Raw genomic sequence first — 26463 nt, 5'->3', positions numbered from 1 at the left:
GGACATGCGGTAGACAGAGAGCGTGCTATATGCCGTCGGAGCCGTCCGTCATGTGACAACTGCCTGATGTAACATTCCGTCACCCGCCCGTCACATTCATCAATCCGAGCACGAGTTTGTGCAACTCGGCTGCTGCCAAAGCCGCACATAAGTAGGAACTTAAGTACTTTCATCTATACTGTGAAAGTACAGTTTGTTTATCAGGGAGGATGCATTCAGTGCAACACCCATCTTGCAAAACATCTGACGACCGTGGGGGTCTTGTCACGCTTGGGGGACCCGTGCAGTCGGACTGTCACGCACCCTCTTGCTTCCAATCGCATTTCCCCCGCTCCATGCGAAATGGACGGAACGCATGGGGTCTATCACGCACACCATTCCTTCAAGGAAGATCACAACCCCTTCCTCAGAGTCATACATCTACGCACATTGCATACACGTTCAGGTGCGACCGTGTCCGCCTCAGATCCCACCTCTCCGCCTCGGCGTCGCCCCCACCCTCGCGCCCGCACCGACGCCAGAGTGTCTTGGGGTACCGGGGACGATGATCTTCGAGCTCCCGCCACCGGTCTTGACCGCGAGCGCCTCCTCCTGCGCCTTTTTCGTGCTCCTGTGGCACGCGGACCAGTCAGCCACCTGATCGCCGCAGCTAAAATCGCGCGCGAGGCAAAATTGCCATGGGGAACGGGGGAAGGGGTGAAGGCGAGACTCACTCCTCGCGCTGGCGCGCCATCTCGGTCTCGAGCTCGGCCTTCTTCGAGAACTCGCGGTCCGCGTGGCGGCGGTTGCCGCGCTCGTCGAAATTCTTCTCCTTGACGGAGTAGAAGACGGACCCGAGCTCAGCTACGAGGAGGGGCGAACGTGAGCCTTCACCCGATCGGAGAGAGTCCGAATCACGCACCCAGCCAATACGCATCGACGGCGGTGACCTGGGTCATGTACTCCTTCGAGGTGAGGATCAGTTCATGGTAGACGACGTACGTCGGCGTGTCTGTGAGCGCGAACGGTCAGCCGTAACACTAGCGCCCGAGGCCCGAGATGACCCACATCCTAAACCATACAGCGCACTGGTCGGGTGGAGGTGAGTCGGCAGGCCCGTGCGTATGTTCACGAACTCTCCGATACCCTTCACGCGCGCCGCTTGATGGAAGTATCCCGCCGTGATCGCTTTCCTGCCACGCCCCACGCCGTCAGCCGATCGTTCCTGTGCCCGCGCACCAGAGCGAAAGCGGCACGCACCTAATAACATCGAAGTCCGTGCCGGCCGAGATGAGCTCCATCTTCTGGAACTTCATGATGTCCTCCAGCTGCGCGCGCACCTCGCGCGCCTTGCGGAGCAGCTTCGGGTGGAGGAAGTGGCGGAGGCACCACTCGTCGCGCCAGCCGTGCGCCTTCCACTGGTTGAACACGTTCAGGAGCGTGAGGTGGTCGCTCTCGGGCACGTTGAACTTCTCGCGCGCGGCGTCCGCCTCCTCCATCCGCTCCTTCGGCCGGTAGAACACGCTCGGGACGGAGAGCATCGACACGATCGTCAGCATCTCCGCCGAGCACTTGTACTCCACCGACTGGATGAGCATCTTCGCCATGCTCGGCTCCATCGGGAACTCGCTCATCTTCCGCCCGCTCGGCGTGAGGTCGCCGATGTTGTCGAGCGCGCCGAGCACCCAGAGCTGGTACATCGAGTTGAGCATGTTCGCCTGCGGTGGCGGGTCCATGAAGTCGAACTCGAGCAGGTTCTTGACCCCGAGCGACTTGAGGAGCAGGACGGTGTTGGCCAGGTTCGTGCGCTGGATCTCCGGGATGTTGTTCTCGAACATATCGTTCCGGAACGCCATCTCGGTGTACAGCCGGTAGCAGAACCCGGAGCCCGTACGACCAGCACGACCGGTGCGTTGGTTGGCGTTCGCTTGGCTGATCGGCGTGATCTGGAGGGCGTCCATACCGACTTTCGGGTTGTAGACCTTGAGCTTTGAGTAGCCGGCGTCGACGACGTACAGGATACCGTCGACTATAGTATACAGTCAGTCTTTGGTACTACTTAGATACTAGCACATACGCACCTGTTAGCGACGTCTCGGCGATGTTGGTGGCTACGATGACCTTTCGCCGGCCGTCGGCCGTTGGCTCGAAGATCTTTGCCTGCAGATCCGCCGGCATTTGAGAGTAGATGGGGAGGACGGCGAGGGGAGCGGGGTCATCGAGCTGCGATAGTCGTTCTGAAAAGATGTCAGGCGTGGACTCCCATGCAGGGATAAAGACAGGACGCTACCTTGAACGACCTGGCAAGTGATCTCGATGTCCTCTTGACCCGTCATGAACACCAGGATGTCGCCTGGAGGAAGCGACAAATGGATCTGCAGCACTTGCTTGACCGCACTGTCGACGTAGTCCTCACATGGTGACTTTGAGTGGAAGGTTTCGACTGGGAAAGTACGACCGGGAATGGTGAAAGTCGGAGCGTTTCCGTAGAACGAGGAGAACTATGAACATGTGAGCTAGGATCCTCAAAACAAGGTCGATCAAGTTACCTTCTCAGCGTTCATCGTTGCCGATGTGACGATGAGCTTTAGGTCACGTCTACGTGAGAGAACTGGGAGACAAGGTCAGCGTTGATAGGACGAAGATACTAGTGCCTACGTACTCTTCCGTAGCAAACCCATTAGAACGTCGGTACTGAGGGACCGTTCGTGCGCTTCATCGAGGATGATGACGCTGTACCGATCCAAGTCGCCCTCGTTCAACGATTCACGAAGGAGAACACCGTCCGTCATATCTGATCATCGACGTTAGATAAGAGCAACACAGAATGAGGATGGACTAACACTTGATCTTTGTCTCGGGGGTCGTGCAATCCTCGAAACGGATGGCGTATCCGACGGTAGAGCCAAGTTTGCACTGAAGGAGGGGAGTCAGTTGCTGCCGACAGTGTACTGACTGACGCATACCTCCATCTCCTCGCTAACACGCTTCGCGACGGACATGGCCGCAACACGGCGAGGTTGCGTACAGCCGATGATGCCATATGAACAGTACCCGTCCTCGTACAAGAACTGAGCGAGCTGGGTGGTCTTCCCCGAACCAGTCTCTCCGACGACGACGATCACTGGAAAGATATGGATATGTGGAGGCTCCTTGGGGTGAGAGGCATAAGAGACGTACCTTGGTTCTCCCGGATGACCTTCATCAGCTCTTCTCGGCACGCAAACGCGGGCAGGTACTCTCGTTGCTCCTTGAGTGTCCTCGTACGCGCAAAAGCACTGACTCCGGTCGTGGTTTTCAAGTGAGACGCAAACTTCGAGTCGCCCTTGTAGTCTTCCTCCTTCTCTTGCTTTGCCTTCGCTTCCCCTTCAGCTGTTGATTCGACCGCGACATACGAAGATGACAGCGGGTGTGATCCGAGGCGGCCAAGGAGAAACAAAGACTGCGTGAATGTCCAATCGAGATGCCACATAAGCGTAAAGGCGCAGTGCTTACCTTCGGCGTCGCCTTCCTCGTCCTTCACACCCATGATGTTCCCGAGCTGCGTGCCCCCAAGGGCGGCCAGCTTCGCAGCTGCTTTGGCACGTTCCGCCTGTTCGCGCTTCTCCTTGACTAGTGCACTGCCCTTCCGCGAGAAGATAGCCATATCGCTGGTGGGATCGCGCACAGGGTTGATGGGTTCTAGTTGCTTGGTGAAGACGGTCCGTCCGTCGAGGAAAGGGGGCTTGAGGTCGTGCACCATGACGTGGACTGTTGACTCGGATTCGTCCTCGAAGTCGAGGTCGATCTCCTTCCGCGTAGCGACTCCGGAAGTCACCATTCGGTTCGCCTCCCAAAGATCGTTGTCGGCATTCTGAGGAGCCTCAAGGTCAACATAGAGTCAAGTGTGGGCGAATGAAATTAGGCGTACGTATTGAGCCTGACGCGCCGAGATTTTCTTGACCTGCTTCTTCGCCATCTGCTCCTCCTTGACCGCCGCCAGATCGTCGTACTGCGCCAGGGGGTTGTAGTCTTCGTCGCCGACAACATTACCCTCCTCCGCACCCATGTACCAGTCACGATCCAGACGTGTCTGCTCCTCTTCCCACTCCCGGGCATCCAGACCCAACGCACCGTCGCCCTCGTCCGAACCAGGGGAACCACCACGGCGCGGGTCGGGGCGTCCCACCTCCGGTTACGCGCGCTCCCGTTGGCCCCCGGAGATCCAGATCGACGAGGAGTGGCGTCCCAAGATGCGTTGGGAATACGGACACTTGGCGCATCGTCTCCGCGTCGGCTACGTTCTGAGCGAGGTGTTGCATCCCAGTCGCGCCGATTGCGGTCGCGGTCACGGTCGCGTCTGTCGTATGGTCGGTCGCGATTGAGGCGTCGCTGGAAGTCACCAAGACCGCGAGGTCCATCGTTCCGAGGCTCGTTCTTCGCCGTGATACCCTCTATCGCACTTCGTTGGCTATGGAAATGCAATGAAGACGGACTCCTGGCGTACCTCTGGTCCGTCGTCGCTCTTCTAGCCTCTGACGAGCAATATCCGACAGTCCTCCCGGATGGGATGGTGTTTCATCGCCACGTTGTCGTAGTTGAGCCGAACGAGAAGCCGGGAGAGACGGAACTGTGGAAGGAGCTCGTATTGGAAAGTGGCGGGAGATAACCTGCGCAGAGCGTACCTTTAAAGACCGGCTCATCCCGTCTAGTCTAGCCCTCTTCCGACTTCCTTCTTCATTCCCAGCAGCAGCTGCAGCGGCGGCGGCGCGCTTCTCTTGGGCAAGACGGTCAAGACCGAGTACGGAAGATCGAGGGGTTGGGGGTGCAAGTGGCTTGACCGGTTGGCGGAAGGTATGTTTCTAGCGGCCAGGCGTGCATGGGTTATATAGTTTATCCGCCGGACGGGGCCACTTACCACCTCTTTACGCATAAGACCACCCTGCCTAACCGGCTCGGGCTCGAGAACATCGCTGTCATGGACGACGATGCCTTGAACCGGCTGCGCTGGCTTTCCGGTGGCCTCCTGCTTCTCGTGCGACAAGATCTCTGCATGCAGCTCGGCAAGGAAGGAATCTTTGAACTTGCCAAAAGTTCTCGCAGCTGCGACAAGGAGGAGAATCAGAGACCGTAGACAATCGCTAGATACATGGATGCGCACCAGAAATGAAGCTGTCTATTGTGTTCGTCTTGGCGATGTCTTGAACGCGCCTGGCGAGGAGGTCGTTCGGGTTGACGATGTTGAGAGCTCGAGAGAGCTCTATGGCAATGTGGTGGGTGAAGTCATCCGTATCGTTGGCAGCAGAGGCCATTGCAGCAAAGGCGGAGGGAAGGAGGAGGGTTGCAGCAAGCCGGTCACCGTGGACCAAGTCCGCGCGACACGGGCGGCATTAGGCGCGCCTCAGCCACAATGCAAACACACGCAAGCAAGCGCCAGTATATAGCCCGAGGCTGCGCGAAGTTTTGGGCCTTCAATGTCACCGTCTCCGCTTTAGAGTCACTTGCTTCCCGCTCATCCTCTCAAGGGACATGCAGGCGCTCGCGGGGACGCAGAGCAACACCGTCCGCGGTCTGTCTGTCGGTGGGTGGGGTTCAGCCTCCTGGCGACGAGGCTGCGGGTGGGACACATACAGAGTCCGTACGTCTTGTGTAACATGTCTATATAGTAATCTACGACTGTCTGCATTCCATCGTCCGCCGCTTAGGTCTCAGGCTTGTATGTGGCACGGTCTTACAACTGCCACGACAATGCGGCTGTCTCGCCTCGGAGGCTCCTCGAAACGCGCCACCTAGGCTATCGACCAATTTGCTCGCATCTCGTCGCCTGCCGTCAACGTCCCGCGGCTCTGCTTATGGGCCGGTCCGATGTATCGGGACGCCAGCGATACGAGCCTTGCTGGCCGAGCCGCTCGACACCTTCTCCTTGTCCCTCCATGTCCCCCATCGCCCTCGCTGCCTATGAATCCCTCCAGCAGCATGTCACGACACTCCTCCTTCAAGTGGAGACAGAGTCCCATATCTTACCGTGAGTACTTCTTAACCAGTACGCAGTACCCTCTTCTCATGTATTTGGCCTCGAAGAGCCCACTTGGTACGCCAACGAATGTCCGCGTGATATGGTCTTCGCCTGATACCCCGTCCAGATGTGGGCCATCCATGCCAGCATCATACAGATCTCATGCACCCTCCGTCGGAATCATAACGCATCACAGCCGCTCTTCAGACTTCCCGTGGAGGTCCTTCATCAAATCGTCGAGTTTTCTATACCCATGAAGCCGAGCACCTACCCACTTCTCTTGAAGTCGTCCATACGCGATTCCTGCTCCGTCTTACCTCTCAGCCACACGTGCCATCAGCTACGCGCGATGATTCTCAGTCATCGACTGTTGTGGCGAGACGTGAACGGCGATAAGCTCTCAATCACAAGACTCCTTGATCGCAACGCCAACGGCCTACCCCTCCGAGTTCGTTCGTTGTTCTCAAACCATACCCCGGGCACGCTAAGCGCAATCACGTCGCCGCTTCAAGAGCTCCATCTGGCTGAGATTCATGATCCGCACTTGCAAGATGTCAACACACTCCTCTCCTACCCCCACCCCGCCCTTCGCTCGTTGTCGCTCGGATTTGTGTCGAGTCCGCGTTGGAGGAAGACTCGCAAGAATCTGTGTCTCTCGCCTGCGCATTTCCCTGAGCTACGCCGCCTCTCCCTCCTCGTCGCACCCTTTCAAATCGTCGGCACCTTTGAGTGGTTGACCCATCTCGCTCTCTACGACATCACCCGCGACGATCTTCACGCTGGCGTTGTCGAGTTTATCACCCAATGCCCTTCTCTTCTCCACCTCGCCCTGGGCGGCCCGCTGGGTGTACAGCAACCAGCGGAGTTGCCGAGCACTGTCGGAATAGCGGTTCCCGCCATACAGCAAGTCACCCTCCATGGCTTCGACGCCGCAACCGTTCAGTTCTATGTCACCCTCCTCAGCCATGCCGATGGTCCTTCGTTCCACGTCATTGGCTTCAGCGGGAACGATACCTCTTTTACCAGTTCCTTCCTATTCCCCGCCGACGCTCCCGATGTCACCCGCCTCTCCTTCGCCCTCCACCCCGACCGCGAGGGCCGCTTTTGTCAGTACGAGCACTCCCTCTCGCTCACCACCGCCGGCCCCGCTCTTACGCGCCGCCTCGCGACGTACGGCGGTTCCCTCTACCTCCGTGGGCTCCCGTCCTGGATGTGGCACTCCCACTGCATCGACCCCGCTCTCGCCCCCGGGTTCAACACCATCCGCGAGGTATGGTTCGAGAACACACAGTCCTCCTACCCCTGGTCCCGCTCGGGCATGCCCCCGTACGCCTCCACGCACACGCTGTTCCCCCCGAGCGTCGAGGAGGTCGTCCTCGTCGTCGACCGCTCCCTTCTCCCCTTCGAGACCCCGTCCCTGCACGTCCTCCCCCGCGCGGACGACCGCACGTTCGCCTGCCCGCGCCTCAAGATCGTCCGCATCGCGCACGGCCACCCGCGCGACGCCCACCCGCCGTCGCCCGCCGTCACCGCGCTCGACTTCGGCCCGATGTTCCGCGACCTCGCGTCGGGCGCGTACCGGTACCTCGAGCGTCTGGTGCTGCAGACGACGCCGCTCGTGCAAGTGGCGGACGTGGACCTCGCGCGCCTCCGCGAGCACTTCGTGTCGGTGCAACACGAGCGCGTCGCGGAGCTGCCGAGGATGGAGATACGCGGAGGGGAGTCGGCGGAGTGGAGGTGCGAGAGCTGGCCGGGTGCGCTGTGGTGAGCGGGTGATTGCGATAGAGGGCTACGACGTCGCTGCTGCTTTGCGTGCGCGCGATAGGATGATCATACCCTGGATACTTACAGCGATTTTAATACGGCATACGGAGATAACGATAGAGAGACTGCGCTAGTCCCGGTACAGCCGGCGTCGGATGCGCGCGTCCTTAGCTAGATGTCATGTAGATGTGGGAGGCCTATATCATCGCACTTGACGGTCGCGCTGACGCTGTGGGACAGACTATTTGGCTGCTCACAGAGGTGCCGGATCCCCCTTCGCCGATCGCAGTCACGGGGTGCGCGAGTCGCTTGCCATGTTGGAAGGTGGAACGACGAGGAAGGACTGCGCCAGCTTCGCGAGGGCGTCTTGAGCAGCGTGAACGTGGATTGAGCAGTGACAGTACTCCGTCCACAGGCTATTTCGGCGTAGCGGAACTCGGGGATATCTTCGGCACCGAATTTTTATTCAGGGCATCGAGCAACCTCGTCGACACCCCGAAGGCGAGCTGGCTTACAGACTCACGCTGCGGTATCCGAAAGATACAGACATAGGCAGCGCACACGCGGACAAAACAACGACTCATGATCGTACAACCGTTCGCGAAGTCCATGAGAACATGCCGGTTGCTCGACAAACCCGTTCGTCACGCCCGATCATCCTGCCCATCCAGTTCATCCTGCTCCTGCCCAACCGGTGAGTCTTCGACACCGACAGCAGCGATGAACTTCTGGGTGTTTTCCTCCGCCGTCCCATCCCGCACCGTGTTCTCCATCACGAACGCGCGCCACGTCGGCATCAAGCGCTGCGCGCGCAGAATCTGGGCGACCGAGTTGTCGACACTGGGGAGAGGATGTCTCGGCCCGGACGCCCCGCGCGTGCGACCGTCGTCCGCGCGCACCAGCACTCCGTCGCGGTCAAAGTGACCTTGTCCGCCGTCGGTCCGCAAGACATTTTCGCGGGGAATCCAGGGCTGCCATTCGATGTCTTCCGGGACGTCCGGGATAGTGGTGTTGAGCGGGTTGAACCCTCGAACACGCATTTCATGGATTAGAAAAAGCGAGGGGAAGGGGGCGAGGGCGTCTTGAGGGTCGAGGGCGACAGCTTTGCCGTGGAATTCGTCAAGATCCTGTAATTGTCCGAGGTTTATGAGCACGTAGCGAGCACGCTGGTTCGAAATGCTTGGGAGGTATACGACTACAATCAGGAGGTCGAACGCACTGTGATGTCGCTGTGGGGTATGAAGCGGATAAAGAACATGTAGAAGTTGAATTGGTGGTGGTGGTTTGGGCATATCACGAAACCATTCCTCGGGTCGTGCTTCGCTGATGCTCTGGCAGTGGCGGGAAGCCACAGCCGTTGCCGGAGGCCTTGCCACTATTGAGAGCAGCATTAGAACTGAGAACGGTTGGGGCCCTCTGCGACTCACAGTCTCGTCTTCGCAGCCAGGAATTATGTGACTGATTTCTGGCACCGAACAAACCCCACATACGATGCAGTGTAGTTATCCCGTCTGTTGATGCCGGTCGTGAAAGCGGTGGAACTGGAGGTTTCAGAGCGACGGTCGTCCTCTAGTGCATACTCAGGGGGAAGCTGTGCAAGAGGGACTGAAGGGGCCGTGATGAGGGGCATGACGGCGACGATGCAGAATGGGAGAAAGAAAAAACAAAGAGAGAGGAGGACAACCAGGCCCGTGTACTTAGGAGATATTTGCGTCTTTCCGCAAATGCAAGGCGTGGTGAGACGTCGACAAGCGCTCAGCGGAGGCGATACTTGCGGCGGCCCGCCTCAGTCTGATCACAACACAAATAGGACTAAGCAACAGCCGCACCCCTGGGGCGCTAGTAGAAGATCTTTGAGCAGCAGTGATTTCCCTGTTACAACTGTTGTGACAGCTTATCGGCAGGGCCAGATGCACCCGGAATAAGCGCCCATTGCGTGGGAGCCCGTAAATGCTACAAGCGCCCGAAACAATGGAGGCGCGGGAGTCGAACCCACGGCCTACACAGTTGTAGCTAGTAATCTACACCACTACACCATAGTCCTTTTCATATGGGTGGCTGTTTACAGGTTATACCACCTTATACATGGCTCAAGCCTTTGAATGCTCCACAGAACGCGGCCACAACACATGAGAGGGGTGCCATATGCGTGCGAGAAATACGCTCAATTCGTTCATCATATGGCACAACACTTTAAAGAGAGTAGCGCACCCGAAAGAACAGACTTGCGTGTGGATTCCATGAATTGAAAGTCGAAGCACACGATGTACGCGCACAGTAGACCATGCACGCTGGGGCTGCATGTAGATATAGAGGATATCAAGATAATGCGTACAAAGACGTAGCTCCGCTCGCGGCTCCCACAGCGTGTGCATGGGTGTAGAGTGGACAGCAGGCGCGAGACTTTGTGCGTGCGAAGGATGCAGTGCGAGGGCACCACGCGCGCACGTATCATGGCTTTGTGCGGTAGGTGCGAGGGCTTGCGTGAGGGTCGCGGGCCACGCGTGAATGACAAATGAAAAGTAGTATATTTGACAAAGCTGAGCCAAAGTAATGTACATGCAGGAGAGACATGCGCAACCAGACAAAGCGTGTTAAGTGGGGAACACAGGCACTCTCGCGATCTCGTGCACGCAATAGTCCGTGTGGCGCGCGCGAGCCCGTCACGAGAGTCCATGTGGCACGCGTGAGCCCGTCGTGATAGTCCGTGCGGCGCACGCGAGCCCGTCACGAGAGTCCGTGTGGCGCGCGTGAGCCCGTTGTGGTAGTCCGTGCGGCGTGCGAGAGTCCGTGCGGCGCACGAGAGGCGCCACTCCGTGAAACTGAGCGGTGGCACCTTCCGGAGCAGTATCATCTATGAGGTGATAAGTATGGCATAAGGATGTAGAAGAAGAGGGGCGTATATACTATATTGTGAGTACAGAGGTAAGAGGACATGGTGTACAACGGACGAGAGAGAGACGATATGGTCTTACTACAGACGGTAGCCGTAGGAGCCGAGACATTGTTCGGGTTTGGGAAAGGCCCCCTTCGAAACCTCCGCATCGGCGTACGCGTAAGCATGGCGAGCTGTGAGCGAGGCGCCAGGAATGTCGGCCGGGGTATAGGGGATGGCGTGGGCAATCCAAGGGGTGTTGTAGCCGCTGCAAGAGGGCGTCGGGATGTCGACGACTATGGACATTTGGATGGTCCTCTCCCCCGAGCCCAGGACTAGGAGAATGGTGCGAGACCGCGCGAAGCGACTTCGGTGCATTGAGGAGCCGGTGGATGGAGGAAGCGCAGATGACGAGGCGGCAGATAAAGAAGCAGGAGCACGGAAGTGAACGGGAGTGACTTGGAATGGGTGAGATGCGAGATGAGGAAACCTCTACTAGTCCATGTCGAGGTCGGGAAGTCCGAGGGCGGTGTTCCAGTCCGATTTCGTCTGGTGAAAAGGATGAGTCGATTTTTGGGAGGTGGAAGATATGACGCACGAACGGCGTCTTCAGGCACATGTAAGCCTTCTTGCAGCCGTCGAACAATACAAGATACCTATGCGCTTGCCTGACAGACATTCAGTGACGTTGATGATGCTGGAGGGAGCACTTACTTTTTGGCGTATGCGGCCTTGCCTCGTTCGCGGGAGTGTTCATGCAGTTCCGCATTTTGCAACCAATGCTGCCTGAAAAAGCCGAAGAACACCGCGGTTCTCCACATCTCACGCCGCAACAGCTTGCGCTCCTCCCGCCACCTCGTGAGCATCGCATGTATGCGGAACCAGTGGACGCTCTCGACTGTGAACCCGACCTCAGCTGAAGTAGTGTATCCAGGCAGGGTACTCACTCTGGTCCTTGTACCGCTGATGTGCGGCCGTCCCAGCCTTGTCGACAACTGAAAGACTGTCCCAGATCCACGACTGGTCCCCCTGAGCCGAAATGACCATCACCTTGAGATCGGTTTCTTCGAGCGGATGGACTGCGGGGTCATCCGGTGGCACGCCTAGACGGAGGAGGCATTTGACGACCCTTCGGTACTTGTGTGCTGCCGCCTGCACGTCGCCGCGAGCCGATCCGAGGGTAGAGGAGATCTCTGTGCGCACCCTCTTGCTCCGTGCATGCTTTTTGCTAAGTTTCACAGAGAACGAGAGGATCAGTGCAGTGCGGACCTCGTCGAGCGCTTCCCGGGCCTCATCTCGTCGAATCTTAATCTCCGCTTCCACAAGAGGCACAGCTGGGGTCTCCTTCAGTACCGCTTCATGGAACGAAGAGGGAAGCGCGATATCGGCATTGTAGACCTCTTTCCACAAAGAGGCCTTGCGCTTGGCGCGTGGGGCCTTCCAGGCAGCTTCAGACAGTCGCGGGAAGTTGGTCTTGGGGGCGTCCTCTTCGGAGATCATCAAGGCTGCATCTTGTAGTGCGGGCTGAATGTGGGCGTCCCAGAGTGGGGACCACTCCGCATATCGCTTGAGAAAGTCGGCTTGCTGATCCACAACACTAGACGGGACCCTGCCCTTGAGCATGAGCGCTTTGAGGAGTTTTTCACTGCACATCGTTTGAGTACATGAAAGCGGAGAGTATATGAGAAACCTACCGTTCTACCTGAAGGCGAGCACCCTCGTCGAGGGCTTGCATAATCTTTTCCTCCCGACGGGTTGTTGACGACGCCTTGCGCGCCTTCTGGCTTTTGGTCGCATCCTTTGCATCCGTCACTGATGGGGTATGCACTCGTTCATACTCATCACTATCACAAGCTTGAAGACGCACGCACCCTGCTCGATATTGATATCGTAAATGTTCTCAAGGCTGTCGTGATTCGCCATGTCCACTACTGCGAGTTTGAACGCAGCCTCTTGCTCCTTGAGCTGTGCAAGCCGTTCGGGACTGAACGTGGCCTCGAGAGCTGTAAGATGGCGCTCGAGGTCTGCAATAAACTCTTCACTGGTGTTGTACCTTGCAGAGAGGTCCCGACCTTCATCGACGGTCAGTGCACAATGACCGAAGAACCTATCAAGACATACTCATTGTGTGCAAATGACGGACGTTCTGGTCGTTCCAGATGTCGTTCAGCGCATCGTGACGAGATCCTGGTCCCATCTCCCGTATTCGTGTGGCTAGCTGGTATATAGCAGCCCACATCCGTTCAGACGCTTCACCATCGGTACGTGCAGCGCCGGGGAGGTAGTTGTAAGAGAACTTGTAGCGACAGCTGGCTTGGTGGGCAGGTAGGTGGAACTTGCCAACGGCGATAAGCATGTAAGGAAGTTTCTCCCACTCGGCGACGCTGGGGAGGCACTCCATGAGCTCCGACCAGGTAGACATGAGCTTGTCCATCCGCGTGTCATAGTTCCGGTGATATTGACAATTGATGTCATAGCCGGAGATGAGCATCGGGAGGGTGAGGTACGGCTTGATCGCACTGGCTTCACTGAGGTCTGCGTACTTGAACCTGTTTCTATTATGAACATTGTGGACCGATCTGCAATCGGATGAGGACTTACGCTTCACCTTTGGTCAGGTCGACAACACTGTTTCTCATCGTCATCATGTGTCGGGAGCATGTCATTGCGAGGAGTCCAGAAACAGTACCAGCATAGCGCTGATATCCCATGGCCCCGAACTTGTTGCATGTGGATTCCTGTAATGCGTGAGCTCATGCGCACAGGCTCTTATAGGACACGTACCTCTGCGGGAGCTTCCGCCTCTGCATCCTTGAGAATGGCCGCCGCCTGTTCCTCGTGGACAAAGAACGCTCCGTTGCGTGTCATAGCCTTGTCGTGTGGATCGACAGCTTTCATTTTTTGAAACTGGAGAAGGTTGCGTCTTTATTATAGAAGAAGGCGTCGAGGTATCTACAACGGCATCAGTCTGGGGCTCGCAGGCTAAGATGAAGAACTCGCCTCTTATCCTCGCCCTCATCTTGCTTCTTCTCGTTGAGATCGGGCGGCTCCGGGACAGTGTTGTTGATCCCTGGCTGCGGACACGAGGAACACAGGGTGGCGAGGACTCCAGCTTCCATCTCGCCTCCCGGGTCGACTCCATTTCGCTTGGTCAACCTGACGAAGGCGTACTGGCGCATCGAAGCCCGCAGTTGTGCATATCGATTCTATTTGGATATGGACTCATCGTCAGATTATGCACGCGACTAAACATAGGGACCCTCACCTCAATCTCGTGCGTTCGAATATTGTCCTTGCTTCGTGCGAGGTAGTTCCAGATGTCGAGAACGGATATTTGCGACTGCAGGGATAGGAGATGAAAGTCCGAAGGGCGGAGATGGTGAAAGCGGTACGTGGCGTGTCCCATGTCGCGGGCCACAGCCCGGCTTGGATGAGCTGCATTGACTCGTCCATTGGCTCTTGCTCGAAGGAGGCATGCGTGCAGAAGGTGACCTCAAACGTCTGCGGACCGTGCGAGTCGACGATGGTCATAGCCCTTTTTTGCTGTGAGGCGAGCGAAACTGGACAGGGAAGGCCACCGTGACCGAGGTGAAGGACGAGGTTTGTGGGGAGGGCAGTTCCCCAAGGCCCACGCGGTCCCAAAATCCAATGGCTGGGTCCCACTGCTCCACACGGTGATAGGGGAGCCTGCAGTGTTGGGCGACGATACATGTAATGCATAGGGGCAACGGGTACATGCAGTCAAAACATCGGTATACGTGTGTCGCCGCCCCTGCGCGCGTGCCAATCTGGAAAGCGCAAGATGAGCACGGCAGGGGAGCGGCGGGTCCAGCCTCTTGTTCTAACAACGCGTCTTGAACGCGGGAGGCCCACTCGTTCTGGAAATTTGCCATGTGTTCCGCGGCCGTCTGTGACACGGTCACTATATGTTTGTACATACGGGCAGCTGGACGTACCGTCTGTTTCTTTCTCTTCTTGGCCTCTGACGACTGGTTCACCGTGACGTCTGAGTTTGAAGGCGGCCCATCGTATACGCCGCCGTCGTCATCGCCGTCTTCGTCGTCATCGCCATCATCGTCGTCTTCGCCGTCATCGCCGTCTTCGTCACCATCGGTGTCGTCAGTGTCCTCGATCCCAGCCAGGTCGACCGGGTTGTTTGGATGATCGCTGTCAAGTCCAGCCCATGCTCTGCTGGGACCGGCGACGGCCGTGGGGGGAGGTGGGCGGGGACCATCAGGGATCTCCCCAGAGAATGCCTGCGTGCGCGTCCGCTTGAGAGTGTTTAAGAATGCGAGGCCTCGGCGTGACTTCATCGGAGCTCTGGGGATTGAATTTGGCACATGCGAGTTATGCCGAAACATGTAGAACTCACGTGGTTACAAAAAAAGGAAGGCTGGTGTAATGGGAGTTGAGCAGCCGAGAGTCTCAAGGCCAGGACACGCTGTTGCCAAGGGTTAGCAGTGGGGTGTGGTGGTTGAGCCGTGTTACGCACAGTAAGTAAGCCTCTACCGCGGCGAGTGTTGAAGCCGAGGTGGATGTTGAAGACGGAAAATCTGCAGGAACGACGCGCAGAACCAGGTTCTACGACAAAGTGACTCGCCACAAGCACACGATCGTATGACCGGTACGAAGGCGAAGACGGAAAATGCGTTGTAGAACCAGGTTCTACGGTGCAGTAACTCCCGGACGCACACGATCGTATGACCGGTACAGAGCGCAGGAGGGAAAGGGATAGTGGAATGACGAAAGGGAGCAGGGTTAGAGTGAGCAAGAAGAGGAGGACGTGGAGTATGCAGGAGGAAGACAGGAGTGAGTAGGAGGACGACGACAACGAAGGGGGAGAACGTAGGAGCGTGGGACTTGACAGCTGGCAGTGATACGATCACCTGACTGGACGCGCTCGCGGTCGGGTTTGTTGATTGTGTTCTTGTTCCCACGCCACAGAGCAGGGAGTCAGAGGCGCCTTCGTCTTCTCGCTCTCTTCTCACCTCCATCACCCCACTTCCACGCGCTGCATCCACCACCACCACCACATCAGCCCTCTCCGTCCCCTTCCATCCCACCGTCGAAGCAGACAATAGCGGCTACATAGTCGACTGTTGTTGTAGACGTCGGCGCCCCAGGGGCACCGATCTCTGCTCTCCCCCCACAGGTCCCCAAGGTGTCTCCAGGTCTCCTGGCCAGCGGATGTGCGTAGCGCTCTGACGTTGCACGCCCGTGCTCTTCGCTAACACCGTAATGACGCAGCCCTTGACAAGACTGCGATCAACATCGCCACATCAAGTCTCCAGAAGCTTCGCCTGAAGCTCGTCAACGTGAGTCGAGCAGGACGTTTGCTGGTGGCGATATGCGCTGATTACGTGGCATTCAGGCCGGGTTCAAGGTTACAAGAAATCAATTTCCTCAAACGAGTGGTGTGTTTTCTGGGTAAGCCGTGGGCATGTTTATGTTTCCCCGCTGTTTTCTTATCGCGCGACGTTTCAGCTCCCCTTTTCCGATCCGCCCTGTCAAGTTTGCATCCCTTCCACCTTTCTCGTCCTCTGATAATCTTCTGGTATGTATGTCAACTCGCTGTTGTACGGGATATTGCTAACACATGTCAAAGATTCTGGTTTGCCGCCCTGTGCTGAATCACGGACACATCTAGTTATCGCCTGTCCCCGGTAAGTTGTTGGTTGAGATGTTTGGTCGCATTTATTGAAGTTTACATCCGCAATGTAGGTTTACCATATATGACTCCCAACACTTTCGACGCTCGTGGGGACATGGGCCATTGGTCCCTTATGTTTCGCGCGTCCAGCCCAATCGAGACATCAAGGGTAAGTGTTCTTTGTTATTCACTCGATCTGTAATCTAATACGAATTTCATAGATCGCCCTCCGTTGGGAGAGTGCGGTCCGTTCGATGGATACGTCGCTTCCGACGGGTTCAGCAGCGGTACTATGTTCACGACGCCAAATCAAACTTTTGTACCGCAATTCGGCTTGGCATTTCAGGAGATTAAAACATTCGATGACGGTCTTTGGGGTGCACACGAGTTATCCAGGTGGCCACAGCAATACCATCCGTCCCATATCCACATTGCATGCATCCCGCGGGAAACAAGTGTGTACGCCCCAAGCACGACATTCTCTGGGTGGGCTGGCTTCCATCCTACTGGACCCGCACGGAGTCCGACTTCGGCCACGTCGGGGTGATGGACAAGTATGTCATCAAGCAACTCGTTGACGCCGCCGATGACGTCCTCCAGTCGTGCGAGGAGTGTGCGAGAGGCCCCGCCGACATCAGGGATAGGTTCAACGCTGTACGCCTGTGCCTGCGAATCACCCTGGACCGCTTACGACTTCTACCTGCCGTCCGCGACGTCGTCTTCTCTCTCGCCGCCCACGTCCAGCGCCTTATCCTGTTCCTTGCGGGATCCACGTCTACATGCAGGTGTGCTGCCAAGATTGAACACGGGGAAGACTACCGCTCGAATCCTTGATGTCCTGGCGCCTACACGAACAACCCAAGCGTGGCACAGCGCTTCATCTCGCCGGTGTGCCGGTATGGCTGCAGCAGGAACGTAGCGCCCCGTTGCGGTGTACGAGTCTGTGTCCCTCAAGCGCCTTCCGTTTTGGTTCTCCTCCACCCCATCCTTTCCCCGACTTGTTCTGGCCCGCCGTGACTTCGAGGGAACGTTGAACGCCCCAGGAGAGTGGATCGAAATGATGCTGAACACAACACATCGGCAATTGCTCAACGGCTCTCGCCTTGATGCGATGCCCTCAGGAGATGAAGACGGGTGCGCGGCGAAACGGTGGAGGGGCTCCGAGACTTCCACCCCTGGCGTGCGCGATCCGCACGATGCGCAAGCACTCGCACACCCCTTGGTGCCGTCGGCCCCACGTAAGGTCGCGAAGAACCCCGCGGCTCGTGCTCTAGCAGGCGCCAAAAAAGCCGGGCCCACGCTCTCTCCGGCGCTAGGCCCGTGGAGAAGATCCAGCCCGTCCGCTGCTTCTACGTATCGCTGTCGGTTGCATACGGCACGTGCTGGTTGGAAGCGCTCCGCTCGGTTGGCACGCTGTCGCATCCACCCACGTCTCCCAAGTACTACTGGCCGCCGCCGTGGATATTTGACCGACTGGACAACTTCTCACCCAACGACCCCAAGAGGAGCAGGTACCTCATCCAGTTGATACGTGTCCGCGAGTTCTGCCAGCGCCGATTGTTCGACAGGACGCTCAACGGCGCCCCTTTGGGCATTCAAGCCTGGAGGGATCTCTTGTGGGGCGAGTATGGCGAGCGTGGTTCCGTCAACCCGGCCGTCACGGCGATCGCGGGCTCGTCGTCTGGGTCCTCCTCGTCCCTCCCTACCGGCCGCTCTTCGGGATCGTCTTCGACGTCGGCAAAGCACAAGCAGCCCGCCGACACAAAGCACAAGGCCAAGCGGGCGAAGGAACGAATGAACGTCGCATCTATCTTCGCCGGTGCTTCGCTAGTGCGTTTCGAAAAGGGCGTCGCCGTCAAGTTCGGTGATAGGGAGGTCAGGAGACGGATATCCTGCAGGACGACGAACTGCTGAGGACACTAGTCTGGGAGACCCACGAGGTCAACTGGCGGTGCGAGCTCCTCGCCCTAGACTCCGTCGTCGTCGGGTCCCGGAACTGGCCTGAAGTGGAACAATGGTGTCGGGAGAGCCTCATCTCCGAGGTCTGGGGTCCCCCTAGTTCGGCGCTTGACATCTTCCCCTCCAACAAGGCGGACAGGACGGCGTCACAGCCTTCTTGTGGCTTTCGCCAGCCGACCCTGGATGGGAGGTCGGGCGCCCACATCTCCGAGCCCTGCTCGATGTCCAGCAGACTTGGCCGAGGCAGCCGGTGGAACTCGCCGGCGCATTGAAGCGCCTGGAAGATTGTGATCCGTTTGAGTATAGTCGCATCCAGGCTGCAGCGGCGCAGTTCTACGTTGATACATTCATCCGTACGTTCCAACGTCTCCCTGTCCCGCCCGTGCGCCATGCTGCTCCCTTGGCGACGCTTAGCTCGGACATATTTTGATATATACGTTTGCGTAATTTGCTGAAGTGGTAGTTTGATTTGCTTTGTTAGTACAGCCCCGTCTCCGGCGAGCCCGGACTTTGTATGCCCATGTCGTCGCTCTTCGTTAACTCATCTGCTCTTCGCGTTGGTTGTATCTGATCCCGACTGCCTGCTTTCCAATCCGTCCACACCCCACCCGCCGTGTTCGAACCTCCAAAATCGCCTACCCCTCTGGTCATCACGTGAGTATCCATTTACGAGTCGAGAGCAGCTCGACTAACTAGCACGACAAGCGAGCCCAGCATGCCTGAGGTGAAGATACGTCTCGAAGAGCAAGAGTTCATTGCGCAGCAGCTTGCTGATCCCGAAGTGCAAGCGACGCTGCAGCAACGTGGGACATACGGGGTGCAAACGACCGTCCGTGACATTCTACTAACACGTTACATGACACGGTTCAACCACCTGCTCCCTGGCGAGCCTGAACAGGTGTACTTGGAACGTCAGAAGCGTCAGAGGGGTCGCGGAAAACCGCGTCGGCAGGCAGAAACCGAAGCGGAGATGAAGGATCGCATGACAATGGCAGGCTCGGTGAGTGTTTAAACTAGTCTATCTGTGCTCTATTGTGATGTTCGATCTTTGTAGCGTATATTGAACCACATCAAGGCCTGGGTGAGGAAGAATGTCCCGGTCGGTGATGCGTCCACGGCGTCTGCTGAATCGGCGACCGCACCAGTGGGTGACCTCAAGCGGGAGGCCGCCCCGCGACTCGGCGCATACAGGGAGTTCCTTAACAGCGATCACCCGGACGTGCCCCAGATGGACGTCACCCTGTCGCGTCCGGAGCGTATGGCTAAATTCAACCGGGAGGGACGTCGGGCGTTCAAAAACCTCGGTGAGGAAGATCGGGCGTTCCTCGAGCGGCAGGTGGAGAAGAAACGCCAGGCGGTTGCGTCCAATGACCGTCTTGACGAACTCCGCCGGCAGTTGTGAGTCCAATTCCCCTACTACGTGTTTTCCAGTTAAATTTTGGTCCAGGTACGTCGTGCAGCTGCGCTCAACCCACCAAGCCAAAATGAAGGGATGGCAGAGAATGACGGGCTGTGTCGGCCTGTCCATGATAGGAGGTCTTGATGAGACGGGCCAGCTATTCATCTCGGTGTGAGTTTGTTGGGTTCGACCTTGGGAATCTTGAAACTAAGCCCTTCACCCAGCGCCACTACTGGGAAGGATCCGACGGGCCGCTCGTTTCCTGCGGCCCTGCAAGACAGTCTCGATGTGCAGCCCACCCGGCTGGAGTCGGAGTTCGCTCACTGGGTGCACAGGATTTTCGACCGTGAGCTGCCTGCGTTCGCATCAGGTGGACGCGGCCTAAACGTTTTTTAGCCCCCGGCGCGCAGTGCTTGCAACCTCCCAACTTGGGGCACCCGCCTTGCCAAAGGCTAGCGGGTCGGGGCTGGCTACCGCCGCCATGCGGCGTCTAGGGCCGCTATCGCGCCTTCGCACTCCTCTCCCGCTAGGATGCAATCCCCTCTGCCAGCCCAGGTGATCTCTCTGCCAGTTGCTTCTACCTCACCACGCGCTACCGGGTTGGTAGAACCGGCCACCTCTTTCCACTCAGTCAGCGCCGTTGCGCCTGCCTCACAACACACGACCTCAGGGGGCGGCACGTCTACGCCCGCGCATTCATCTGACAGCGCCATGTGGCCTCGAACAGTCCTACACTCCCAGGCCCTCCTCGTACCAGTGCTGGGTCGGTGATGTCCGCCGAGCCTACCACAGCAGTGGACTGGCGCATGGGCTCGATGCCTCCAGCCTCTCCATACCTGTTGCCGCGCTGTCGGAGTTGGCCCCATCGGTGGGCAGGAAAGGGCCCGTGCCACCCCGGTCTCGCCGTCCGCCGGTGACAGCGGCATCCGTGGAGAACGGCACATCCTCTTCCGCGAAGCCCAATACGCGCGCTATCATCCCCAAACTCAATATGTTAGTCCTCTTGCCCATAGCCGGTGATGCTACGATTCTCATGTCACTGCAGGGTTATACCGGCCGGCAGCAAAACCTCGACGAATACCCAGAAGGCTCGCGCCCAGGCGAAGGCGTTCACATCAAAGCCCAGCGCACGGGCCAAACGCCAGGCCAAGATGTGAGTTGTCTTCCGCATTCCGTTTTACTGTTATTGATTTCAAGATACAGGCCAGTCGCCGCTTGTGATCCTAAGGAGGCGGCATGCGAGGACGCTGCAGGGAGCAGGTGGGTTCTGCGTCTGTCCTTATGAACGCGTCAAACTTACATCGCAGCAGCGCTGCGCCGGATGACGGAGATCGAAACACCGCACAGGACGCCGCTGTTACTGCTGACGGGTAGGTAACTGCTTCCGTCGGCAGGAGTAATTCCTAACGCGTTGTAGTGCGGAGCCAGGGAAGCGTAAGCGCAAACGTACGGCGAGGGCGGATGGCAAAAGCCCGTGAGTCGCACGTTTTTATTGGCCGCAATGTATCTGACGTTCATGCAGGGATATGTCCGCTGCCAAGCGGGCTCGGAAATAGTGGTATTCAGTGCACCGGGTGGGGGCGGTTGGAATATAGACGGAGGGCGGGAGTGGGCAATTATTCTAGCCATGCTGGTCCTTAGTAATTTTCTTTGGCCCTTGCGACAGGACGACGGGGGTGAGATGAAACCGCAGACATTGTTGACGCCGGAGTTGAAATAAGCCTTTCCGGGCTACAGGCCGATCCTGCGGTTCAAGTTTCTCGCATATTCTGAGGTCTAGGGCCGTACTAAATCGCTGCCCAACCAGGCGTATGGGTCTGAGTCGTGCGCCCTAGATCTGTGGCTCGATTTATGGTGATGTCGCTGACGGTCTCTGCTCCGCGGCGTGTATTATCAAATCGCCCACATGCCGCCCGTAAGTCAAACTGGCAGCCTTGTACTGATCCAGGACACCAAGACAACACACAGGGGCAGACCAAAAGGTCTGCGAGCATGCGCTCATCTGGGTTCCCGGTGAAGGCTCCCTGGGGGGAGCGCGGACCCCAGACGCAGATAGGACAACCCCGTTTAGAGACCGAGGTGAGCACGCTCTTTGAGGAGTATTTAAACCCTCCCCCCTCGTTCATGTCTTCACAGAACCACATCATCTGCCCTACTCGCCCTTCAACAGCCTTTTTCTTCCTGGTACGCCTTCCCCAGAACCACCCCAGCTTTGCGCTGATGTATGCCCCACAGCTCGACCATGACCGACTTCCAGGCCCGTGTCGCTGCGGTCAACCGATTCCGCACCTTGCTGCTTCCCGCTCAAGGCTCCCCCTCCTCTCAGTACAGTCAAGCGCTCAAAGAACTCTGCTGGCTCGGGCTCGAGCACCGACTCCCTCCTGAACTCGTCAACTATTCTGAAGTGAGACCCCCGTGCCCGAAATGCGGGCGTATCGATTCCCTACGCCCTTTCATGCACTATAAGCCCGACGCAGCCGGACAAATGGGTATTTCCGTAAGTTCTGAGCTCTTTGATGCCCACCAGCCTGACCGTCTTGCAGTGCGATGCTCGGACCGGGCAGGGTGACGAGACTTGCGGCCCTCGCCGCATTGCTCCGCGCAACCCGGTCCCCGAAGACCAGCTTGCTGCTATCGAAGCGCAGCGTGAAGCCGACCGTGTGCGTTTCCCTGTCCCTAGCGTGTCGCTCTTGACTAACATGCCATAGCTCACCAAGGTGTCCAAGGCCGCTGTTCAAAATCTGGCCAATACGCCGGTCAAGAGCAAGGGCAAGGGCAAGGTATCGCCCTTGTCAACTCCAGCGATGTGGGTGTCTTTCGCTGTCGCGGCTCCCCTGTTCTGACCTCCGTTAAGGATTCTCCCCTCATTGACTTCCCTTCAAGCGCCAGCCTTAGCCCGGTGCTAACTCAGAAGTATACGAAACCGGCAATCGACAAGGGTAAGGCGAAGGCCAACATGAAATCACGCGCGGTATGCAGCATACTATATTCCAGGTTCTGATTTCTGACTTTTCGTTAGCCCTCCCCAGTTGTGTGGGTGCCTTCGAGCACCAGCACCACGCCGGAGCAGCTTGAAGCTGATGCGCTGCTCGCTCGGTCGCTCAGCCAGGATGAAGTGTTTCCCCCAGACACAACACAGAACGATGCAGCGCTTGCTCGGTCGCTCCAGGATCTCCTGGACAACGGGGGCATAGTCGACGATGACGAAGTCCCTCCTTGGAAGGCCCGACAACGCCCTGGGCGTGCGTCCGCCGCCTGCAGGTCGCCTAGCGTGGACGATTCTCCCAGCGTGCTGGCCGCTGCTCGGCGCAAGCTTACGCAATCTCGGAAGCCGGTCAAGGTGTGTATGTATCCGGTATATGCTCAACAAGAACTGATGGCTGTCCTTGTAGGAGTCGCCCCTAAAGGGTTTACTGAGCATCAGCGACAGCGACAACGGTGATGAGCTCTTTGCTTTCGCTGAGAGCGACGACGACACCCCCAGCGATCTCGCCTCCCAGAACCAGGTACATCAGGCCCTCCTTCGTTCGTCTCCCTATGCTCATATCTTTGCAGGGCTCAAACAAGGAGAACAGCGGTCCTTACAGCAAGGTGCGCTTTCTTCCCCTCCCCTTCGTGTCTAGTAGCTCATGCTATAGCAGGGCCTCGCTCGCGACGGCGACATGGTTACTACAACCTCCGGCAAGCGCCGTTATTCCGTCATCTCCCTCTCTTCGGATGACGAGAACGATGGCCCGCCCCCGCTCAAGACTGTGAAGATCAAGGAGGAACCGACCGAACACGTTCTTCGCGACCTCCAGGAAGTCGCGACCACCCCTTCTACGTCCCGCCCGCTTACAGGCCAAGGGCCTGGGTTACATCCAAGGTCGCTGAGGTGCCTCGCCCAAGCGCCCTCTGCCGACACAAACACCCTTCTGCCAGCCATTGAGGGCGTCCGGGACCTCCGGCCCTGGCTCGTCGGATCCGAGGTCGTCAACTCGTGGGTCCTTAAGCCCCCGGGCCGTGGAGCTGTCGCGGGGCCGTCGCGCGGGCCTCGGACGCTTTTCCTCCGTGACGACTACACCGGTGCCAGCGCCAACGCTGCAGAGGTCCAAGCTGCCGTGAAGGGCATCTGTAAGTTGCGCCATTTGTGTTCAGTCGTCCCACTCACCGACATCCTGCCTGGTCATCAGCACCTACTCTCCTTGCGGCCTTCGTCGGCCGCTGCCTGCCCCAGGCGGCGCACGCTCTGCGGCCTTTCGACATGAAACTCGACAAGGCCAACGAGGACATCCCCTGGGGTGACAAGCCGTGGGTTCTGACGACCAAAATATACGTAGAGGTGCGCCGACGCCCTGATGTGCGATGCTACATGCTAACGCAGTCTCTCAGGACGATGAAGGTCCGCTCCATCGGATGCAAGGCGTGGCGTCTAAGGTCACAGACATCATCGCGATGGACATCTTCTCGCTCTCCGACATCATGGGGGCCTACGGCTGTGCAAAATTTCAGCTTGGGCACAAGCAGTGCTCTGGGGAAACCACCTGGGAGCCCCGTGACCTTTTCGACACCATCAACATCGGCTGGCCAAAGGTGACCACCATTGTACTCGCTCTCCCCCACGTAACGCTTGAGTAGGTCCCTCCCCTGCCCACAGATGCAGTTGCTCACGCAGGACACAGGAACATAATCATCTAATCGTGTTGTATGTGCTCCGTCGCCGTGGTGTTGAAAGCCTGTAGCTAGAAGGCGGAACGACCCTGCTGAATGAATACGTATTTGCGTCCTTCGGCCCTGCGCTGCGCTCCGGCACGATATTCCAGCGCCCTCGGCACACAATATCCAGTATCATTATCATCCAGTCCACCTTCGACCTCGCCCAGCTCTCTTCTGAATCATATCAATCTGGTAATAGTCCCTCGCCACCACTCTGTTCCGCAAGATCCCAGTCTCCGCACACTTATCGACAATGAATATCCATGCAATCACCCACTCGCTGCCCCACCGCGGCCCTCGCGCGACCTCGCGCGCTAAGGCCCGTTGGCAGCCCTATGCTTCCAACATTTTGCATGCCACACACTCGCATCCCACACTTCCAAGTCACCTGTCCCGGCTCCTGTTTACTTGCACACCCCCGCTTCTTCATCTGCCACCTCTTCTTCATCCACCGCCCCCTCCACCCAATCTGCGACATCAAGACATCACTGCCATCGCCCGACTCAATCCGGGATGTTCAAAAGTCAAAATATGCCGCAAAACTCGTTGGTGAGTACTTTTTTGATTTAATGTTTATGGAGCGGGCCAGTCCACGAGCAACACTGTGTCATTCCCTGACGCGCTATGTCGTCCTGGCGCACGCGCGAGTGCATCGGCGCGTCGGTCACCCTCGGGTGTCACGCATACCTACTTCTGTCGCGGGCGATAGAACAGATATTCATGGCAACCGTCTTTCCAGATCAAGCCGTGAAAACACCTTCAGACGTTCGGCAAACCGATGACATTCCGGCCGTGTACCTTGTTGGTAACAGTGACGGGCTCTGTGCACAGCCCGACCTCAAGGCCACGTCTTCGTCCGCCGCAATCGCCTCGCAGTCTCGCGCCAATCTTCTCGTCGCGGAACACACAGCTTCTCTCCCCGATATCGTCGTCGACGCACCGCATGTCCTCTCCAATCGCGAGCGGGTGCGAGCCACACTCACAGTCGCCCAAAGGTTCCGTCAGCGGAATCTGCTTCCGATCAAGGGCTTTGTGCAGAGGTCCTCTGTCGTTCCCGAACGTCCACCGATGTCCTCCAAACCGCGCTTTGCTATCTGGAGGCCGTTCGCGCCAAGATCCCCGACATCCTCCGCACCAAGAAGACTGGATCATCTGTCCTCCGTCGAGCCCAGGATTGTGCAAGGTGTCGTCGGTGAGCCTCGCATTGTCAGCTCTATCTCCCACGATCTCAGCAACACCATTCTAACCGTTTGCGACGGTGACAGGCGACAGAGACATCGACGCCCGCGCATCATGTCGGCCCTCCCTCTGCAGCACTTCTCTGCCCCCGCTTCCCCGCTTCCCCTCCCCCTTGTGTTGTCCCCGCTGCACCTTCCTGGCTTGCCTCATACTCGCCTCCAAGTTTATGCAAGATCGTTCGCAGTCCAATCGTGCGTGGGTGAAGCTTGCACGTCTTCCTCCACGGGAAATCGGGCGCTGCGAATGCGCGCTCGGGGAAGCTCTCGAGTGGCGCCTCTGGGCCGGCCAGATCACTGCCTCATCTTCAACTGTCCACCCTCACCTCGTCGCTTTCTTGCATCCCGGAACCGGCAGCGCCCTCCCTTCCTCCCCAGCACCTTCACACGTGCTCGTGGCTTCATAAGTGCAGCCACGTCGCGAGATGGTCCACGTCGCCGCATGGCTCTTGCCCTCAGTCGCGGCACGCCTGGACGATCGCGTGTGTGAGCCTCGCGAGAGTCCTCGCGGGCTGAGATCCTCTCCACCCCCTCACCCCACCCGTGGGCTCCACACTGTTCAAACATGTGCGTCGTTCTCCACGCGGTGCACAAGCCCTACTCTACTCACCTCATACCCGCCGCCCTCGACTAGAAGCACCCACCCTCCATCGCGTTCGAGCATATAGTATGCTCCGCGACGTACTTGTGTCGGATGTTCGTCTTCACGCGGCCTCCTCCACCGGCCTCTGGTATATCTACCTGCGATGCCCGCCCAGCCCCCCACAGGTGAGGTCTCCCCTACACTACTGCCTACCCGGTCCCGTTCTAATTCGCCTTCGGTCTCCGGCGCTCTATCCCGGCTTCTATAACCTGACCAACGCCCTCCCACAACCACATCTACCGGCGCATCCTCACTCGTTCTCGCGCCAA

General features: G+C 58.0%; 7 protein-coding genes across 7 annotated transcripts; 4 read left to right on the top strand and 3 right to left on the bottom strand.

Annotated features, from left to right (window-relative positions):
- Positions 1–709: 709 nt before the first annotated feature.
- BXZ73DRAFT_92373 (P-loop containing nucleoside triphosphate hydrolase protein) lies at positions 710–5270 on the bottom strand (the record flags this gene model as incomplete). Its single annotated transcript, XM_048026344.1, has 17 exons — positions 710–843; positions 902–991; positions 1048–1172; positions 1240–1906; positions 2061–2216; positions 2270–2480; positions 2529–2590; positions 2642–2773; positions 2823–2895; positions 2946–3103; positions 3160–3351; positions 3475–3832; positions 3890–4099; positions 4123–4412; positions 4466–4820; positions 4877–5061; positions 5120–5270. 17 exons carry the CDS (start codon positions 5268–5270, stop codon positions 710–712), a joined length of 3549 nt encoding a protein of 1182 aa, XP_047873591.1.
- Positions 5271–5891: 621 nt separating this feature from the next.
- On the top strand, positions 5892–7742 carry BXZ73DRAFT_105534 (uncharacterized protein; the record flags this gene model as incomplete). The annotated part of the gene is made up of 3 exons (XM_048016292.1): positions 5892–5983; positions 6040–6049; positions 6102–7742. 3 exons carry the CDS (start codon positions 5892–5894, stop codon positions 7740–7742), a joined length of 1743 nt encoding a protein of 580 aa, XP_047873590.1.
- Positions 7743–8382: 640 nt separating this feature from the next.
- Positions 8383–9368, bottom strand: BXZ73DRAFT_53366 (uncharacterized protein; the record flags this gene model as incomplete). Its single annotated transcript, XM_048020989.1, has 3 exons — positions 8383–8904; positions 8958–9113; positions 9198–9368. 3 exons carry the CDS (start codon positions 9366–9368, stop codon positions 8383–8385), a joined length of 849 nt encoding a protein of 282 aa, XP_047873589.1.
- A 1344-nt stretch (positions 9369–10712) lies between these two features.
- On the bottom strand, positions 10713–14926 carry BXZ73DRAFT_80823 (uncharacterized protein; the record flags this gene model as incomplete). Its single annotated transcript, XM_048023352.1, has 13 exons — positions 10713–10980; positions 11110–11162; positions 11212–11269; positions 11328–11529; positions 11561–12258; positions 12308–12425; positions 12485–12685; positions 12735–13168; positions 13215–13351; positions 13398–13520; positions 13610–13819; positions 13879–13953; positions 14570–14926. The coding sequence occupies 13 exons, from the start codon at positions 14924–14926 to the stop codon at positions 10713–10715; spliced, it is 2934 nt and encodes a 977-aa protein (XP_047873588.1).
- A 304-nt stretch (positions 14927–15230) lies between these two features.
- BXZ73DRAFT_105531 (uncharacterized protein) lies at positions 15231–18652 on the top strand (the record flags this gene model as incomplete). The annotated part of the gene is made up of 13 exons (XM_048016291.1): positions 15231–15237; positions 15722–15802; positions 15861–15928; positions 15985–16040; positions 16098–16167; positions 16219–16224; positions 16261–16276; positions 16335–16432; positions 16485–16508; positions 16735–17048; positions 17580–18093; positions 18162–18305; positions 18362–18652. The coding sequence occupies 13 exons, from the start codon at positions 15231–15233 to the stop codon at positions 18650–18652; spliced, it is 1689 nt and encodes a 562-aa protein (XP_047873587.1).
- Positions 18653–18937: 285 nt separating this feature from the next.
- BXZ73DRAFT_105530 (uncharacterized protein) lies at positions 18938–24298 on the top strand (the record flags this gene model as incomplete). Its single annotated transcript, XM_048016290.1, has 23 exons — positions 18938–19222; positions 19277–19620; positions 19670–19792; positions 19846–19967; positions 20542–20614; positions 20667–20774; positions 20825–20881; positions 20932–20991; positions 21039–21055; positions 21579–21700; positions 21758–21805; positions 21879–22025; positions 22089–22118; positions 22165–22281; positions 22330–22401; positions 22476–22592; positions 22641–22961; positions 23014–23127; positions 23177–23212; positions 23263–23734; positions 23794–23942; positions 23993–24234; positions 24283–24298. The coding sequence occupies 23 exons, from the start codon at positions 18938–18940 to the stop codon at positions 24296–24298; spliced, it is 3192 nt and encodes a 1063-aa protein (XP_047873586.1).
- A 1375-nt stretch (positions 24299–25673) lies between these two features.
- Positions 25674–25835, top strand: BXZ73DRAFT_28444 (uncharacterized protein; the record flags this gene model as incomplete). The annotated part of the gene is made up of 1 exon (XM_048017755.1): positions 25674–25835. A coding segment is annotated over one exon (162 nt), but the record flags the coding sequence as incomplete, so codon positions are not given.
- Between the last annotated feature and the right edge of the window lie 628 nt (positions 25836–26463).

Source organism: Epithele typhae, assembly GCF_022376455.1.
Source record: "Epithele typhae strain CBS 203.58 chromosome Unknown BXZ73scaffold_67, whole genome shotgun sequence".
NCBI lineage: Eukaryota > Fungi > Basidiomycota > Agaricomycetes > Polyporales > Epitheliaceae > Epithele > Epithele typhae.
The sequence above is the reverse complement of the archived record's forward strand: the minus strand, read 5'-3'. Positions and strand labels throughout refer to the sequence as shown.